General features: G+C 35.9%; 1 protein-coding gene across 1 annotated transcript in view; it reads right to left on the bottom strand.

Moving 5' to 3' along the window:
* The window catches only part of LOC141339925 (uncharacterized), a 184,729-nt gene extending 178,828 nt beyond the window's left edge, over nucleotides 1-5,901 (bottom strand). Inside the window, exon 1 of the mRNA XM_073844986.1 lies at nucleotides 5,685-5,901. Within this exon, the coding sequence (XP_073701087.1) occupies nucleotides 5,685-5,841 (157 nt within the window). The 5' untranslated portion in view covers nucleotides 5,842-5,901. The remainder of the gene's footprint in view (nucleotides 1-5,684) is intronic.
* Between the last annotated feature and the right edge of the window lie 11,390 nt (nucleotides 5,902-17,291).

Raw genomic sequence — 17,291 nt, 5'->3', positions numbered from 1 at the left:
ACATTTAAAATTTAAAATCTTCACTTAATATTGCCTTTTTGTTTAATTTAGAAAATCAACATTTGAAATCATTTGAATATTCAGAGAAAATTGCACTCTTGCTCATATTTTAAAGATGAAAAGCAGTAAGTCACACTGTATGTTTCTGTATCGAAGAGAGTTTCTTAAATCGATCTCTATGTACAGTCTGTCAACATTTGATCTTCATGCTATTAAGTAGAGGTCAACCGATATGTGTTTTTCAGGGCCGATGGCGATACCGATTATTACAGATCAAATACACCGATAAACGATATTTTGAACCGATATGTGTCTACAAATTTTCATTAGTTTTAATTTACAGTGCAGTGCAAATGTAGGCATAAAAACATTAATTTATCTTTTAATAAAATACGTTTTTTTTTACAAATGAGTTTACTAATAAAAAAACATGGAAAACATCCAATCAGAATGCGTCCCCGACTGCCTCTTCTATTCTGTGCGCCTTATATATGAAAATGGTTTTAATTTTCACACGAGTTTAAAATATTCTAACTCCAAAGAGTGAGTTTTTTTTAGGCGACAAATTTATTATTTTAGAATGTTTCGCATCACTGATGACGCGTCATGTGACACACCGCAGCCACAATAGCACTGTAAGACACATGGATCGCTTTTATGTTGTTTTTCCTTTTTTATTATTAATATTCACAAGCATGCTCACTATATTATGAAATATATGATATTCCGATTTCGAAATATGTGCAAGTAAATGTATTTAAAAATCCAAATACTTTTATTATGATCGCATTAGTTAATCTGTACCGGGTGATGGGTGCTGCCATGTTTGTTTGCGCTGAATCCGAGCTGTGGGATTTACAACATGCTAATTCATCCTCTCCTCTCGAAAGACATTAAATTAAGTCTCTGGTGAGCTGGGAGAAGAGTGTGCACTTTATAGTTACCTACATAATCTGTATTTGATATCAATGAAATATGTTGTCAGAATATATTTGTAGGATCATTATTGCCGCTTCCATAGACATCAGTGTGTATTTTACAAACTATAAATGTATGGTTTTGCTGGTACTTATTTTAAGTTTCAGACACTTAAATACACATAAGCATTATATGGTTGAAAACACTGAATAGTTGTGATAATATGACAAGCACTCTGCATCCGATCTGGCTCAGAGCCAGCCAACGCGCCAAAACAGATTTGAATTCAGCAGCTGATGACGTGATGTGGCAAACGTTCGAATCACAAGACAAATCACACCGGTGTGATCGTACGTGCTAAGGGGTTAAAATAGGCCATTCATTGAAGATGCGCCTTATAGTGCGGAAAATACGGTATATGACTGGATTCCGCGATTCCGTCCGTGTTTTCCGCATCCGAGAAATCAAGATAACATTGAGGTGTTTTTGCAACTTCACCGTAAAGGATTGTGAATTACTGAAACACAATCAACGTCTGCTGCTGACTTACCTTTGAGAGACAACTGATTACTGCCGCTCGCAGCTCCAGCAAGCGTTCTGTGTCTTCAGTGCCTTCAGCCTTTGAGTTGATTGGTCGGGCTCGCGACTCCCAACAAATCAGATGCGCGGTGGGCGGATACTGCTCTAGGGCACAGAGTGGTGAGCTCTGACAGGCTGCGTCGGAGCCAAAGAGCGCATTTCAAGATTAAATTATTTTAATCGGCAAATCGGTTTTGAAAATAACCGATTCCGATAATCGTAAAAAGGCTTAATATCGGCGCCAATAATCGGTCGGGACGATAATCGGTCGGGACGATAATCGGTCGACCCCTACTATTAAGTGCTACAAGTTTACTTTAAAGACACAATGAACAGCAGCATGATTTGCTAAAGCAGCACTCTGTGGGCGTTCAATCATACGTACGCTGCTGGTGTGAATGCAGTCAGGTTTCACAGCAAAAATGAGGTAACTTAATGTCACTTGACCATTTACTCCCATTTAACTGTTTTTATAATAAAAGTGAAATTTTGCTTGTCAGAAATACTTGCTTTAATGTTACTTTAAGTTGGGGCACTTTAAGCTCAGCACTTTGTTCACGTACCCCTCCATCAGTTTGAGAACCACTGGTTTATACTGTTCTCATGATAAAATACAGAACCTTCTTTATAAATATGCCCTACTGCTCCACTCTGATGCTCCTGAACAGCGCTCATCTATTTATTTACTTAATTGTATTATTATTACTTGAATTATTTTCTTAATTTTTTTCTCTTTATCTATTTATTATATATATATTTTGTTCCTTCTTCTTTCCCCCTTTTTCCCCCTTATTCCCTCCTTTTTTATACATACAAGATATAGAAGTGTACAACTAATACATTACAATTAGGGGTGTAACGATATGCCTAGGTCACGATACGTATCACGATATTTTGAACAAATTTAAATAAAAAAAAAAGATTTAAAAAAAAAAATTCAACAGCTTTCTTAGTTTTCATACAAGGTCGCATTTTAGGTTTAATAAAAACCTTCTGTATTAAAATGAACTGATAAGGTCTGTCTGTAACTGAATTTAAAAAAAAAAAATTTACATGATAGTGTTAAACTTGTCAAGATGTCAAATTCTTTAAACATGCTAGCGATGCAAGATTCTATGTGTGTGCGACGGGTCCTACCCGACGGGTGACCCGCTGAAACTGACGTAATGTTGGAATAATATTTATCTGTCAGGTGCAGTGCGGGAGACATGCACGGGTATTTGCTCTTTGGACTCAATCCGGTACACGCTGACGCTGCTCTCAAACGGTCCCGTTTTGTGTTCACGCTCTGTCTGAAGACCGTTTTAAAGCCCTTTCACATGGGACGCGTGAAGCGGTGGAATCTCTGCGCGGCTGCCGCTTTCTCTCATAGTGAAAGTGTTTTGCGGTCGAGCTGGTGTTCGCGACGCGGTCTCAGGGTAAACATATTGCAAACAACAAGGTCTCATTTTACATTACAAAAACAAAATAAATGAAACGTAATGAAAGTACTGTGTGTTATTTGCTATTTGTCATTTTATGGGACAATGACTAGCGTGGTTTTCATGTCGGACACAGTTTACTATGACATTTTACGCACTGGATTTTTTTTCTTTATTAATAGCCTGCCTTTCTCTGTATTTTATGGATCATACAGCTCCGAAATGTTGCCATACTGCTGACTTAAATGAGGAGGGAGGGTCTGCAATCTCTGGGTTGGTTGCCATGTTTCCTCACGTTCTTCTTCAACTAGCTCAACTTTTGCAGGCAGGCGTCACATGATTGGAAAGGTAGTCACGGGGTATGTCGCGATTCTTCTTTATCACACCGCGACACAGGATCCTGGATCTGAGTGTCGCGATTTCGATTTCATATTGCGTATCGTTAAAGCCCGAATAGACCTTTCTCACAACTTCCGTATTTTACACCGGAAATACGTAATTGCTGTGTAAACCTATTTCCGCCCCGGTATGCCGGTAACCAGTTAAACAACAAAGATGGCGCAAACATCGAGCAAAAGTTGTTGTAGCGTACTGGGCTGTTCTTGTAATGCCCAAAAGCAGCCTTATTTATCTTTCCACTCCTTCCCTGCTAACGAAAATGGGTTCAAGCTATTCGAAAATAAAATGTTAACTGATGATGACAGCATTCGGCTAATGTTAATATTAGGCTATCGTCGCTAGCTGCTACTCAAAAGACGTTCACTTAGACCAAAGGCAGACAGTGAATGTCATATTGTTTGTAACATCACGACTATATTGCTTTAATAAAGTTGTACATGTCCTCTATACTATCCATACATAACCTTATAACCCTAGTCCTGGGTCTAAGTGTACACACTAATTTGTTAGCCTGATTGCTCTCTAACGTTAGCTACGTTACTTACCTTGAAAGTTATGGATAAACGGGACGTTCTAAAACGCTTAACGTGGCTTAATGTATGTAAAAAACGACCAGGAAACCCCAAGTTTCTGTCAAACCTTACTTGGAACAAACACTACTACTATCAAAAGAACGAGCCCTTATTCCACAGATAAAGTGAATAATATCACGTTAAGCGTTTTCTCCCCCATAGAAGCCCATTATAAGGAAACAGCTTAACGTGGTTTAACTTACCTTAACAGAGACCAGGGAAGAGCAAACTTCTGTTACATTTTACTTATAATAAATACTTGCTGCTGTCAAAAGAACAAGCTCTTATTCAGCATATAAAGTGATCACCCCCCATATAAGTAAAATTTTAAGCCATGTTAAGCTTTTTTTTTTGTATAATGGACTTCTATGGGGGGCGATCACTTTATATGCTGAATAAGAGCTCGTTCTTTTGAGAGCAGCAAGTGTTTATTATAAGTGAAATTTAACAGAAAATTGGTCTTCCCTGGTCGCTGTTGAGGTAAGTTAAACCACGTTAAGCAGTTTCCTTATAATGGGCTTCTATGGGGGAGAAAACACTTAAAGGTTGTATCAGCGATTTCTAGCCTAAAACATAAAGTGTCAATTTCAGCTTACCTTTCTTCACGATCCGCTCGCTGCCTGCCCCATAAATTGTCTGTGAAAAAAACGCGTCTCTCTGGTCAGCCTAGGGTCCGAGATATGCCAAAAAAACAATCGACGCTGTTAACTATTCCACAGATAAACAAACAGTGTTCCAACCAATCAGCGTCAGGGGTTTGGTGTTGTGGACTTTCCTACTGGTGCAGGGATGTGAGGGAGGCGGAGCGAAAGTCCACAACACCAAATCCCTGACGCTGATTGGTTGGAACAATGTTTTTTTATGTGTGGAAAGGTTGGTAGTGCCGATTGTTTTTTTTTAGCATATCTCGGACCCTAGGCTGACCAGAGAGACGCGGTTTTTTCACAGACAATTTATGGGGCAGGCAGCGAGCGGATCGTGATGAAAGGTCAGCTGAAATTGACACTTTATGTTTTAGGCTAGAAATCGCTGATACAACCTTTAACGTGATATTATTCACTTTATCTGTGGAATAAGGGTTTGTTCTTTTGATAGTAGTTAGTGTTTGTTACAAGTAAGGTTTGACAGAAATTTCCTGGTCGTTTTTTACGTACGTTAAGCCACGTTAAGCGTTTTTCACGTTAAGCGTTTTAGAACGTCCCAGATAAACTTCATGGAAAAATGTATATCCTTTATCCAATTTGTTCCTCTTTGTGACGGAGTTTTCCTCCACGACTCTTATCAGGTCGGCAAAAGTTATCTTTGGCAAGAGTGAGGGAAGTTGTGTAGATTCTCTCCATTTTAATTTTAAATTACCCGGCTTTCTTCTGTGCTGACATTACACAGGAAGTCTGCATACCCTGCGATTGCGTATTTCCAGTTTCTGTGAGAAAGGTCTATTACAATCTTACACCTCACATAATTACAACTAAATGTAACTTGTTTGTGTTTTTGTTTTGGCTTTTTTTATTGTCAGACTTGCTTTATATTTACAGCACTGTTTGTAGGCAGCATGCAGTCACCAAATACAATTACTCACATTTTCAAGGTTTGCTTTGTGCAAAATTTATTATTTTCTTAGAGACTTTTGCATATTTACCAAAGTGCTAGAAAATCAATCGTTTTAAATTTAGAAATTTATTATTTTCTTAGAGACTTTTGCATATTTACCAAAGTGCTAGAAAATCAATCGTTTTAAATTTAGAAGCAAATGTCGGATTTAATGTTACAGAAAAAATGTAAAAAACCAACCAACCTGTTTGTTCCTCAGTATCTTCATGCTTGACTCTAAATATGTCTTCATTCTCCTCTTTAATAAACTCCATCTTTCTTTGTTCCTCAGTATCTTCATGTTTCAATGTTTCTTCAATCTTCATGTCTTCACTCTCCTCTTTAATAAACGCCATCTTCATAATAGTGTGTCACATGGATCTCTGTTGATTCTCCAGGAGTTTTTCTGTGTGTTTCTACACTTTGTCCTGTTTAATGAGAATATTTAACAGAAAGTACAATCAAAGCAAACTCAATCTCTGGGTGTGTCTCAATCAGCTCCTAGTTCAGTAGTCAGTGCACTAGTTAGACAGAGTTAATAGACTTATATTTACATTTGTAAAAAAGACGAATTACCCATAAGGTTCATACTTAGGCCGGCTAATTTTGATTTAGATATGGTATTCAATTATTTGTACACCATATCTAATATACTACACTTTAATTAAATCATTCTCGGTTGTCATTCACGTTTGTGTTTGTTGTTGTCGTTTGTAGTCCGCGTGCAGTTGAATTGAATCACTGAATCATTTCACAAAAGATTTGATTCAAATGATTCGGATTCTCAGTTTCTCTCATCACTTCTTATCATCACACGACTGATTCATGATATAGAGAGAGAAATGAGACGCACCTTCTCTGTTACTAAAGGCTAACGTTTTCACTGGCACTAAATAAAGCATTACATTTATTTTACATAGCTTGTAAAAACGCTTTAATTGATGCAACAATGTCTATTGGTTTAAAAACTTTAAAAGCACAAACCTTTCTTTAGGTGAATCAAAGTTCTTTGGGTGAATCACAACAGATGAGGAGCGAGGCGCAGCTTTATGACGTCACATCACCAGAGTCCCATTGGTGCACTGCTCTCTAGAATCACAAATATATCATAGAAATGTTGTATATAGAATAGAATTTCGTATCCATATGATGATGCTTTTCTAAAGTTATTAACATTGTGAATCTATTAATATTATTCTCGATTTTTATGTAAATTTATAACACTGTTTTATGTTGATATACCTTGCCATTGAATTCACATTAAACTAGTTCATGCTGCTGTGTAACTGTTACAAAGGGGGTGTGATGACATATTTGATCTATCACTCTTTTGACTATTGTAATCAATCTCTTGTTATTTTGTTTATTTATTTATTTCTTCCTCTTTTGGAAAGTTACTGAAACACTGTCAGGGATTCACACTGAAAATGAATAAATCTGGAAATATTAGAATACTATGGACTGTATTTGATCTTATTTCAGTGGTAATGTTCTTTTATGAAAGCAATTTTGTATTAAAAAAAAAAAACTTTTTTCAGGGAAAATGAATACGGTTCATTGATTTCTACCTTTTTTTAAAGACACCTGATCCCGCTGATCAAGGTCTTCAGGATTACTAAAAACTTCCAAGCAGGTGTGAGTTGGAGCATGGTTGGAGATAGAGCTGCGGCCCTCCAGGAACTGAGTTTGAGACCTCAGAGTTAGAGCATACTCTTCGCACTCCATCACAGTAGGTGGCGCAATGCACCTCTGAAGTTGGTTCGCAACCCACCATAAAATTAAAAGAAGAAGACGACGGACTGCGGTCCAGCAGAAGAAAGGTTTGTTGTTTTTTGATCATTTAAAGCTGTCACAACTCGTTTAGACGATTGTATATAAAATTAAAATAATACAAATACCGAATGAAACGTTAATATGTTTTACCCAGTGATATAAACGAAGGTTATTTTGTGCATCTCTTTCACTTTCTCTATCGTGAATCAGTTTTAAACACTAGTTCTACCATTGGCAAAGTAACTTAGTGATAGAGAAAGAGAGCTGCTTCTCAATTCAAGGGAGCATTTGAAGGCTGCATATGTCATTAAGTATGTCTAATTTAAGAAACCTGTAAAAAAAACATGGCTCACGAGGTGTAAAATACAACTAAATCAATTCATTCTCAAAATGATTCACTGTTATGAATCTCCTGATGAAACCTGCTGCTCAAAATGAGAACTAGCATGTGTAAGGACAACAAATGATTTCATCAAAGTGTGATCAAATATAACGTGCAAATATGTAAACATAAAACTTACATAGAAATATTAATCTTAAATTTGGTGTTTTCTATTAATTTGAGTGCTAGTTTGTTTTGATCTCTCTATATTTCTCTGACTGACTCCAGTGTGCTGACTACTGAAACAGGGAGCGATTTAAAAACGCACCCAGAGATTTAGTTTGTGTTTCTTTTTCTTTTTGCCAAAAATAGAAAAACTCCTGCAGAACTCGCTGAAATCGACTCGAGGCTGTCAAGATGGCTTTTGTTGATGAGGACAGTGAAGACTTCTGGATACAAGAAACAGTTCGCATCAAACAAGAAGACACTGAGGAACAAACAGGGCTGCGTTTCCCAAAAGCATCGTAAGCTAAAGTACATCGTAGACCCATTGAAACCAATGGAGCTACGATCAACTTAAGCTTACGATGCTTTTGGGAAACGCAGCCCAGGTTGGTTTTCATTCTCAAGCTAAACTAAATCATTTGATCCTTATTAAAATGTCCAGCTCTACAGAAATGAATATGTTTATAGATGTTACGAGTGTCCAAATTAAAGTGGTTTATATCAGGGGGTCTCAACCTCCTTCTCGGGTCAATTTTGCATGGCCCCCCTATGCCTGACATTATTTATTAACCAAAACATTTGTTTTGCCTTTTTATTCTTCTACTGCACGCTATAAAAAAACCTCCATATTAAAACTAACTTTAAATTAAAGCTATACTTTTGAATTTAAAAGAAAACCCTCTGCTCGGTCCTGGCTTTTAACATGTATATATATATATATATATATATATATATATACACACACATACACAGATTCAAATCTCCTGAATTGTTTAATTCAGACATTCTTTACAACTTCAGAGTACTTTTTCTTAAGTAAGTGAACCTGCCAACAGGGAGATGCCAAAAAAACACTCACTAAACCTGTCCATTTGAACTGGACTGACTGTTTGTATCCATCATAAAATAAACATACAAATGAAAAATACAGCAAATACATTCTACATCTGTTGATGCTGGTGCTCATATGTGCATAAACACAAGATCCACATCTATGGGTGAGCATCCATTATAAATCACTCACAGGACATTCATTTTGACAACTATGCAAATCAGGGCTCGACATTGAGGACTGGCCGATGGCCCGGAGCCAGCATGCGAGACGCTCGGGAAAGTAGACAGTATCATGATTCAATTTCCTATTCATAAAGAGTCACTTGCTTTATTCCTGAATGAACCATCCGTTCGAACAAATCAAAGGAATATGATCCAGTAATTAAATCAGTCTCTTGCTGCCACCTGCTGGCAGATCTCTGTATTCAAAATTTTATATTTAAAACATTAATCTCAACATGAATTTATGAATTTTATTGCACGCATGGCACCTCTGAGCCTAATTAAACATAAAAAGGTTAAAAAAAATCATGGACAATGAACGGACTCTAGTTACATTGTTTAATTTTCTTCTTTGCAACAACATTTCTTTAATAGGAGTCCTCCATTTATGCATAATTAACTGGTGATCTGGGACAATCAATCTGGACATACTGTTGTGCATAAATTTATCACAACTATAATTTTTTTTTAAACTGTCAATTGTATTTAAGGAAAAGTGTGTGCATACAGTTATATTTTGGCTTTTGACACATTATTTAAAATGTGGTTAAGAAATAGCTATTAAACTTTTTTTTTAACCAATCGTTTTGCTAGATAAGACCCTTCTTTCCTCGGCTGTGAAAGTTTAGAGTCCTTTTGAAGCTGCATTTAAACTGCACTTTGGAAGTTCAAATTCAGGGCACCATAGAAGTCCACTATATGGAGAGAAATCCTGAAATGTTTTCCACAAAAAAACATAATTTCCTTACGACTGAAAAAAGAAAGACATGAACAAAGGGATGAGGAAATTATCTGTAAATTTTTGTTCTGAAAGGGAACTACTCCTTTAACAAAAAATAAATATTAAAAACAACTGAAGTAACATTTTTGAAAATGCACCTAAGAAGATCCTACTTTCGACTTGTATAAACAATTGTAATAACATGTATAAACCTTAATTAAACAATTTGATGTTCAGTTAAAAATTATTTTATTATGCTGTACTTACATTGGAACATTAATATAGAGGATGGATGAATCAAATTTAACTGAATGTTGAAGCCTTCTGTTAGATGGACCCTTTTCACAAGAGTGTGCTGACGTGTGATAACGGTCATCATCATAGAAATCCTTCCCTGATAGCACACACATATATCTCAGAGATATCTATTTGACGTCTGCATTTACATCTGCAAGACAAAGTTTGCTCATCTGCAATACGTCTATTGGACATTTCCTATCAGATGTCAAATAGACGTCTGTTAGATGTATTTAAGATGTTTATGAATCAGAATGAATATAAAACTGACATCTTACAGACATCTGCCAGATGTCTGTACACAGCAGACATGGGGACTTGTGACTTGGTGACTTGGACTCGAGTCGACTCGAGTCGCTATTTTTATGACTTGTGACTTGACTTGACAAAAAATAAAATACTTGAGACTTGACTCGGACTTGGAAGTTAAAGACTCGGGACTTGACTTGACTTGAGACACGATGACTTGAATGACTTCAGTGTTAATCACATGTTTTCAGTTTGAATATAAAATATATAAATTATTGTAAAAAAATAAAGTTGATTACCCAGCTGGAGCGCAGGCTGAGAATAGCGTTGTCATGACTGGATCACGACACTATAATCAGTCATGCCCTCTCGTACCTTACGCACACCACGCCCACTTAGATCATATATCACATCAACATGTCAGCCCGAGGGGTACCGAGGGTCATCGCTTTTGGATTCAAACATTTTTTGCAAGATGAAAAAAGTAGAACAGCGCTTTGCAAGACATGCCATATAAAAATTGCAGACAGCCAGACGACAACCTCCAATTTCGTCCGTCATCTGAATAGCAATTCTGCCCAGTAAGTGCTTGTCTATTTGTTAATGTTATCTGGTTAGTTGGTAGCTAGCTAATGTAATAATAGCTAAAGTAGCCATTAAAGGTTGTATCAGTGATTTCAGGCCCAAATATAAATGATCACATTCATCTAGTTTTATATATATTTTCCCCTTTGAATTAAAGCTTTTGCAGCGTTAAGCATTGTAGCCAATCACAGACATGTCTGTTGAACGCATTGGCCAATCAGAGGAGTGCAAATGAGTCGCTGTGCTGAAGATGTGTTTAGCGCGAGCTCACCAAGTTCTACACTTTCACAAACCTGTCATTATTATTGGCAATAAACTTAAGATGCAAATAAGAGGTTCACTGCAAAATATTTGATATTCTTGATGCTGCTCTGATGCACTCCATTACGCACCGCTCTGTTTGTTGTTAGGAAGACTTAGGGGCAATTCACATGTAGCGTCTTTTGCACGCTCAAATTCGTTATTTTAAATGTAGACACGCGGCTTGCGTGCGCATAATGGAAGCGATGCGACGCGCTCGTTTTTTCCAGGCGCGTCCGTGCCGCATCGAGATAAAAACATCTCAACTTTTCAGAATGCAGCAAGCGCACCGCAGCTTGGAGCTAGAGCGCAGCTGATGGTTGCTTAGAAACGACAGACGCTTCCGGAGAGCAAGCGCCCGAAAGCGGCGCGCCTAGCGTTTTCCACGCGTTTTTAGGCGCGACATGTGAATGTCCCCTAAAAGTTCAGCGGTCATTGACAAATTGGTCATTGGTATCATCATTGACAAAATTATTAAAGAGGTGAACGAATGCCTGGTAAAATGTAGTTAGATAAACATTTAACATTTTTTATTATTTATTACATTTTGCCTTTTTGAATTGAAAATATGCCCTTTATTCATTAAGAGACAATGCATGCATAATTAAAAATAAAATATTATTTGCAAATAGTTAAAATTATTTCACTGATACAATAAGCCTTTCTTTCTTTTTCTTAATTCATTCATTAATTTAAATAAAAATAAACAATTTTAGTTTGGGCCCCGAAAAGCCCCGAATATCCACTGACCTTAGAACCGCCCCTGCTCTGTGTGTGTGTGTGTGTGTGTGTGTGAGAGAGAGAGAGAGAGTGAGAGTGTGTGTGTGTGTGTGTGTGTGTGTGTGTGTGTGTGTGTGTGTGTGTGGTGTGAGAGAGATGAGAGAGAGTGTGTGAGTGAGTGTGTGTGAGAGAGAGGAGAAATGTAACAAAGTTTAATATTGTACGTAAACTCTGTGTTTGAGAGAGAGAGAGAGAGAGAGAGAGGTGTTCAGAGGAGTCTGTTGGATTTTAAGCTGTTATTTGTTTTATGGACTCAATGTTGGAAATTTAAAACATTTCAAACACTGTTGGCAGAAGTGAAAAATAAATGATTTTATGAAGTTACAATTTTGTTTGATTCCATGATGTATTTTACTGAACATGAGTATTTACAATGCAAATCCAAATTATTGTAATTTACTCAGTTATTTTATTTATATCTTGTCTTTTCAGTTTAATAAGATCAGATTCTGCAGGTAAAATTACAATAATAAGGGGACTTGACTTGGACTTGACATAGCCTGCGACTTGACTTGACTTGACTTGCCCAATTAAAAAAAAACTTGGGACTTACTTGAGACTTGCACATGTGTGACTTGGTCCCATCTCTGGTACACAGCAGTTGCTTTCCAGATCAAGAGATCTTTAACAGACTTGCAGACGTACGTGTGCTATCTGGGTACTTTATTATATCACCTTTCAATGAAGTTACAAAAGATCTCTTGATCTGGAAAGCATCTGCTGTGTACAAACGTCTGGCAGATGTCTGTAAGTTGTCAGTTTTACATTCATTCTGATTCGTAAACATCTTAAAGACATCTAATAGACGTCTATTTGACATCTGATAGGAAACGTCTAATAGGCGCATTGCAGATGAGCAAACAATCTAAAAAATACATCTTCCAGATGTAAATGCAGACGTCAAATAGACATCTCTGTGATGTACGTGTGCTATCGGGGTTGTTAACGCTAATGCGAGGGTGTTTCTAATGCCACATCTATGGGAGGGACAGTACATTTTACGTTGTTCTCGTTTTTATTTGTTGAGGAAAATGTCAATAGATTTTCGTCATAGTTTTTGTTATTCAAAACGAGTTAATGATTCGTTAATGAAATTAACACTGCCTTCGGGTTAATATAGGATCTAGCAAAAATGTTCTATTTTCTAGATTCTAATGCTTTGATTCTTCAAGTTGTTTTGATGTCTGTTGTTTGTTCTGTTGAGCTGGAGTTCATTTGTGTTTGTCTTTTTCATTTTAGACATGACGGCACTGAAAGAAGAGAGTCAAGAAATGAATGCAGCAGAAGAGATGTCCATAAAGACTGAAAATACTTCCTCAGGAAATGCCACTCAAGAAGGTCTTGAGCCTTACATATGTGGTCAGTGTGGAAAGAGTTTCAGATGCAAAAAACACATTTATCAGCACATGAGAGTTCACTCTAAAAAGATCGTATGTCAAAGTGAAAGATGCAAAATGGTTTTCCCAGACTGGAAACAGCTTAAGCAACATGTCAAAACTCACATCAGAAAAACAAAGCCTTTCATGTGCCTTTACTGTGGAAAGAATTGGAGGAAGCAAGGACACCTCACGGTTCACGTGAGAGTTCACACCAAAGTAAAGCCTTTCGCCTGTAAACTGTGTGGAAAGAGATTTGCTCAAAAATCAAGCGTTCCAGTCCACATGAGAACTCACACGGGAGAGAAGCCTTTCATTTGCTTGAAGTGTGGAAAGGCTTTTGTCGTCAACGCAAGTCTTAAAGAACACATGAGAACTCACACTGGAGAGAAGCCTTTCCCGTGTGAACTGTGTGAAAAGAGATATTCCAAAAAACAAATCCTTCAAGTCCACATGAGAACTCACACTGGAGAAAAACCTTACAAATGTCTTTGGTGTAAAGAGAGTTTTTTCTATCAAAGAAAATTTAAAAATCATTTGCGAACTCATTCTGTGTCACAAGTAGGGCTGGTAACTACCGAAAAAATTTAAAGTCTCAATATATATATATACACACACACACACACACACACACGCACAACACAAAAGCGCATTCTGTGCACGTCATGACATGCCATCTAGGGATGTGGCGAGATTTCGTGACACCAGATCTCGCGAAACGTAACAATATCCTCGCAACATTTTGCAGTGTTTACATTAGAGCTGCGCAATTAATTGTTAAAAGTTCACTATTTCTGAGGACTTCCGCTCCTCCAATTAACAGATTGATGGACCATAACAGCCATTTAGTTACTTTGTTTGCCATGGTGTCTGCGGGGTTGTAAAAGGTAGTAAATGAAATGAGCCAAAATTAAGGGCATTAAAAAGTAATAAACGTCATCTGACGAGGTATAAAATTTTCGAGACCATTTTTTTAGATACATTGTCAATTTGTGTTAAGTGCAGGCCTTTCTTCTAAAATTTGCATGGATTTATTTATTTATGCATTGAGAGGTAGGACCTGAGGGATATCATGCGTGCGCAAATTAAATTTGGGGAAATGCAAATTTCGAACCTCTGGCTGGAGGACACAAGATTTAAAGACTGGCTTAGGCCAGTAGTTGACAAAAAAAAAAAAAAATCAAATATATCAAATTAAGGCCATAAAAAGTTGTTCATATGTTAACCTGTCCTCTTTTTGAAATCACACTCGAGAATTTCGGGGTTCTTTTTTACCGCGGTACCGTAAACAAAAAGTAATTTTGTACCAAAATAATAGTTTAAATAAAAATATTTTTGTGTTTATTAAAGTTTTTAGCAGTTTTTAGTAGGTTAGTTATATTTTTTTAAATATATATAATATAAATAATAGATAAATATATTTTTAAATGGGTTTTATACAAAAACTGTTTTTTTTATGTAAAATTCACTTTATAAAAGACCCACATTTCACATGGTTTGGTGAAGATTTTTGCCCATCTTTTGGAAAATACAGTTTTAAAAGTAAAAATAATAATCACTTTTACCACTAGATGGCGGCAGAGCTCCACTATTTGCTATTTGCCCACCAGAAAGAAATCTTTTCATAAATTGTTTCAGTTGAGTTCAAAGCTACAAATTATGAAGTCACAATTCTAACTATGAAATTTATTTTTTGTCAAAGTTCAGCATTATTTTGCACTGAAACAAATAAGTTCTATTACATATTGAGTAGCAGTACACAATATGAACATAAGAATGCAACTACAGCAAATGTTTTTTTTTTATTTGAAAAAATTATAATAGAGCAGTTTTGATGGTCTCACAAATGTATTTGTGTGTGTCCTGTGTATTTCATAATATGAAGATATGATCTCAACTGAAAAAAACTTGTGAAAAGATACCTTTCAGTTGGTCAAATAGCATAAAGCACTGCAGCCATCTAGTGGTAAAATTATTATTTTTTTCCTTTAAAACAGGATTTTCCGAAAGATGTGCAAAAATCCTAAACTAAACCATGTGAAATTATCCATGTTATCCCCATGAATGAAAGTTAGACGTGGGTCTTTTATAAAGTGAATTTTGAATAAAAAGTATATATACAAAAAATTGTGTATAAAAATATGTATTAAATATATAAAATTTAAAAAATATCATAAATCCTCCTAAAAACATTAATAAACAGGAAAAAAAAATTAACTATTATTTTGTTACAAAATTGCATTTTGTTGCAGAGACCCCAAAGACCATGAGTGTGACTTTTTTTTTACACCAACATAAAATCATGCTATCATTCCAACTTTTTTATTTTTTATTTGTAGATCCAGAAAGTGTTGACAGTTTTACAAAGTCTTATAACTCTTGGACAAAGAGAACTTTTTTATTTTTAGCAAAAGCCATTTGGGGTAAAAAAAAAAAAATACCCCGAAGACCGCATAAGGGTTAAATAGTAAAAGAAGAGGGCTAATTATAATTTTAAGAAGCCTTACATTTGGAGACAGAAAGACAAGAATCGTGATAGGGCTGGATAAAACTTTTAAGAGGCAATGATGTCATTAAATGAATGTATCTGAAGGGAACCGACTGTCCTCAGAAACGTGTCGTCGGCATTTTCATTTCATGCCTGATAAAACAGCAATAATGCTGCGTTGTGTACAGCCGATACTAATATTTAAGCGCTCCTAAAGTGTGACAAAGAATTAATTTGCACGTCCAAATTTTTAGCTGTTTTTAGTCAAATATCGACCCATGTTTTTATGCAGCAAACATATAGAGCTGTAATGTGAAAGAAGTTAATGTGCTTTCTAAAAATCTAAACAATTAAGACATTTATATTTATGTTTTAAATAAATATAATACATTAGAAACTTGATTAATCCCTTTTAATGGTATAAAGGCTGAAATGCCATTGTATACGATTTTTTTTTTTTTTTTGTCATTTTATGGCTTAATATTTCCGTACATCGTCCAACCACACTCATACTGTTTATTTTACTTGTGCAGCTCTTTACAAGGGTCAAACATCGCCTTAAATTGATATTTAAAAATTCTGCAGAATTCATTCCTTGATATTTGTTGATATTTGTGTATTGAAGTTAAAATAATTTTCGGGCTTCCAAAATCTGAAGAGTACCTGCCGAAGGGCTACCAGAGATTTTGAAATTTTGTGAGCCCTGAAGTCCTGCTGTATCAGAATTAACATTTTATTTAGATATTGCAAATGTTTTTGTTTGATTCATATTTTGATTATGCAACTAATGGTGTTCAGTGACTTTGTTGCTTTATTTATGTTTTGTTTTTTTGTCAAGCAATGAATTTTATGTCAAATAAAGTTGGCCATAGAAATGAATAGTAACTATAGACCAGAGATCTATTCAAACTTTTTTGAACTTAGAGTTTTAAAATAAAATCAGTTGTTCACTGTATGTGTTTGCCTGTTGTTTTTGCAATTATTCTCAGAAAGAAATATTTATCAGCCTATATATCGGCTATCGGCCTCCAAATATAATTTAGGGAAGCGTGATTGCAGAGAATCGATTGGTGTATGGCACATAGTTAACGAGATATTCTGCACTTTATTAATAAGGAACTTTATTCTTCTAAGGGCCAAATGAGTAGACATGTCAATGACTGGTCAACATAGGCCCAAATTTACAGGCAGTGAAATCTGTCACGTACTTATATAATTACAGTGTAAAGTTGCACTTTGTTATTATCTGGTTGCTTCCTCTTTTTATTTTTCAAGGCCCAAATTGAACCACTTGGAAATCACAAGATCTTGTGCCACAAGATATCATATCATTGCAATATAGTACTCAACATTAAAAGGGAATCAAAAAAGTTAATCAAAGTCGTCGTAAGACAAGAATGAGTATTGTTTTGGTTTTAGGACATCTTTGATGAAAGGTTTTGATCCACTTTAAATGCTGACTACTTTAGATCCTTATAAGTATAGTTTACAGTAAAAAATGTTGAAGATTAGCAGACAGATTGTCAATTCATTATATGTGTAAAATGGTATTTTCAAGCGATATTATGTTTGATTATGAAATATTTACTCACCACTTTAGCAAGACGTTTGTCTGCTCTTCTGCAAAATGCTAATTAGCA

The sequence above is a fragment of the Garra rufa genome, chromosome 1 (genome assembly GCF_049309525.1).
Source record: "Garra rufa chromosome 1, GarRuf1.0, whole genome shotgun sequence".
NCBI lineage: Eukaryota > Metazoa > Chordata > Actinopteri > Cypriniformes > Cyprinidae > Garra > Garra rufa.
This window is presented reverse-complemented; position numbering and strand designations above follow the sequence as displayed.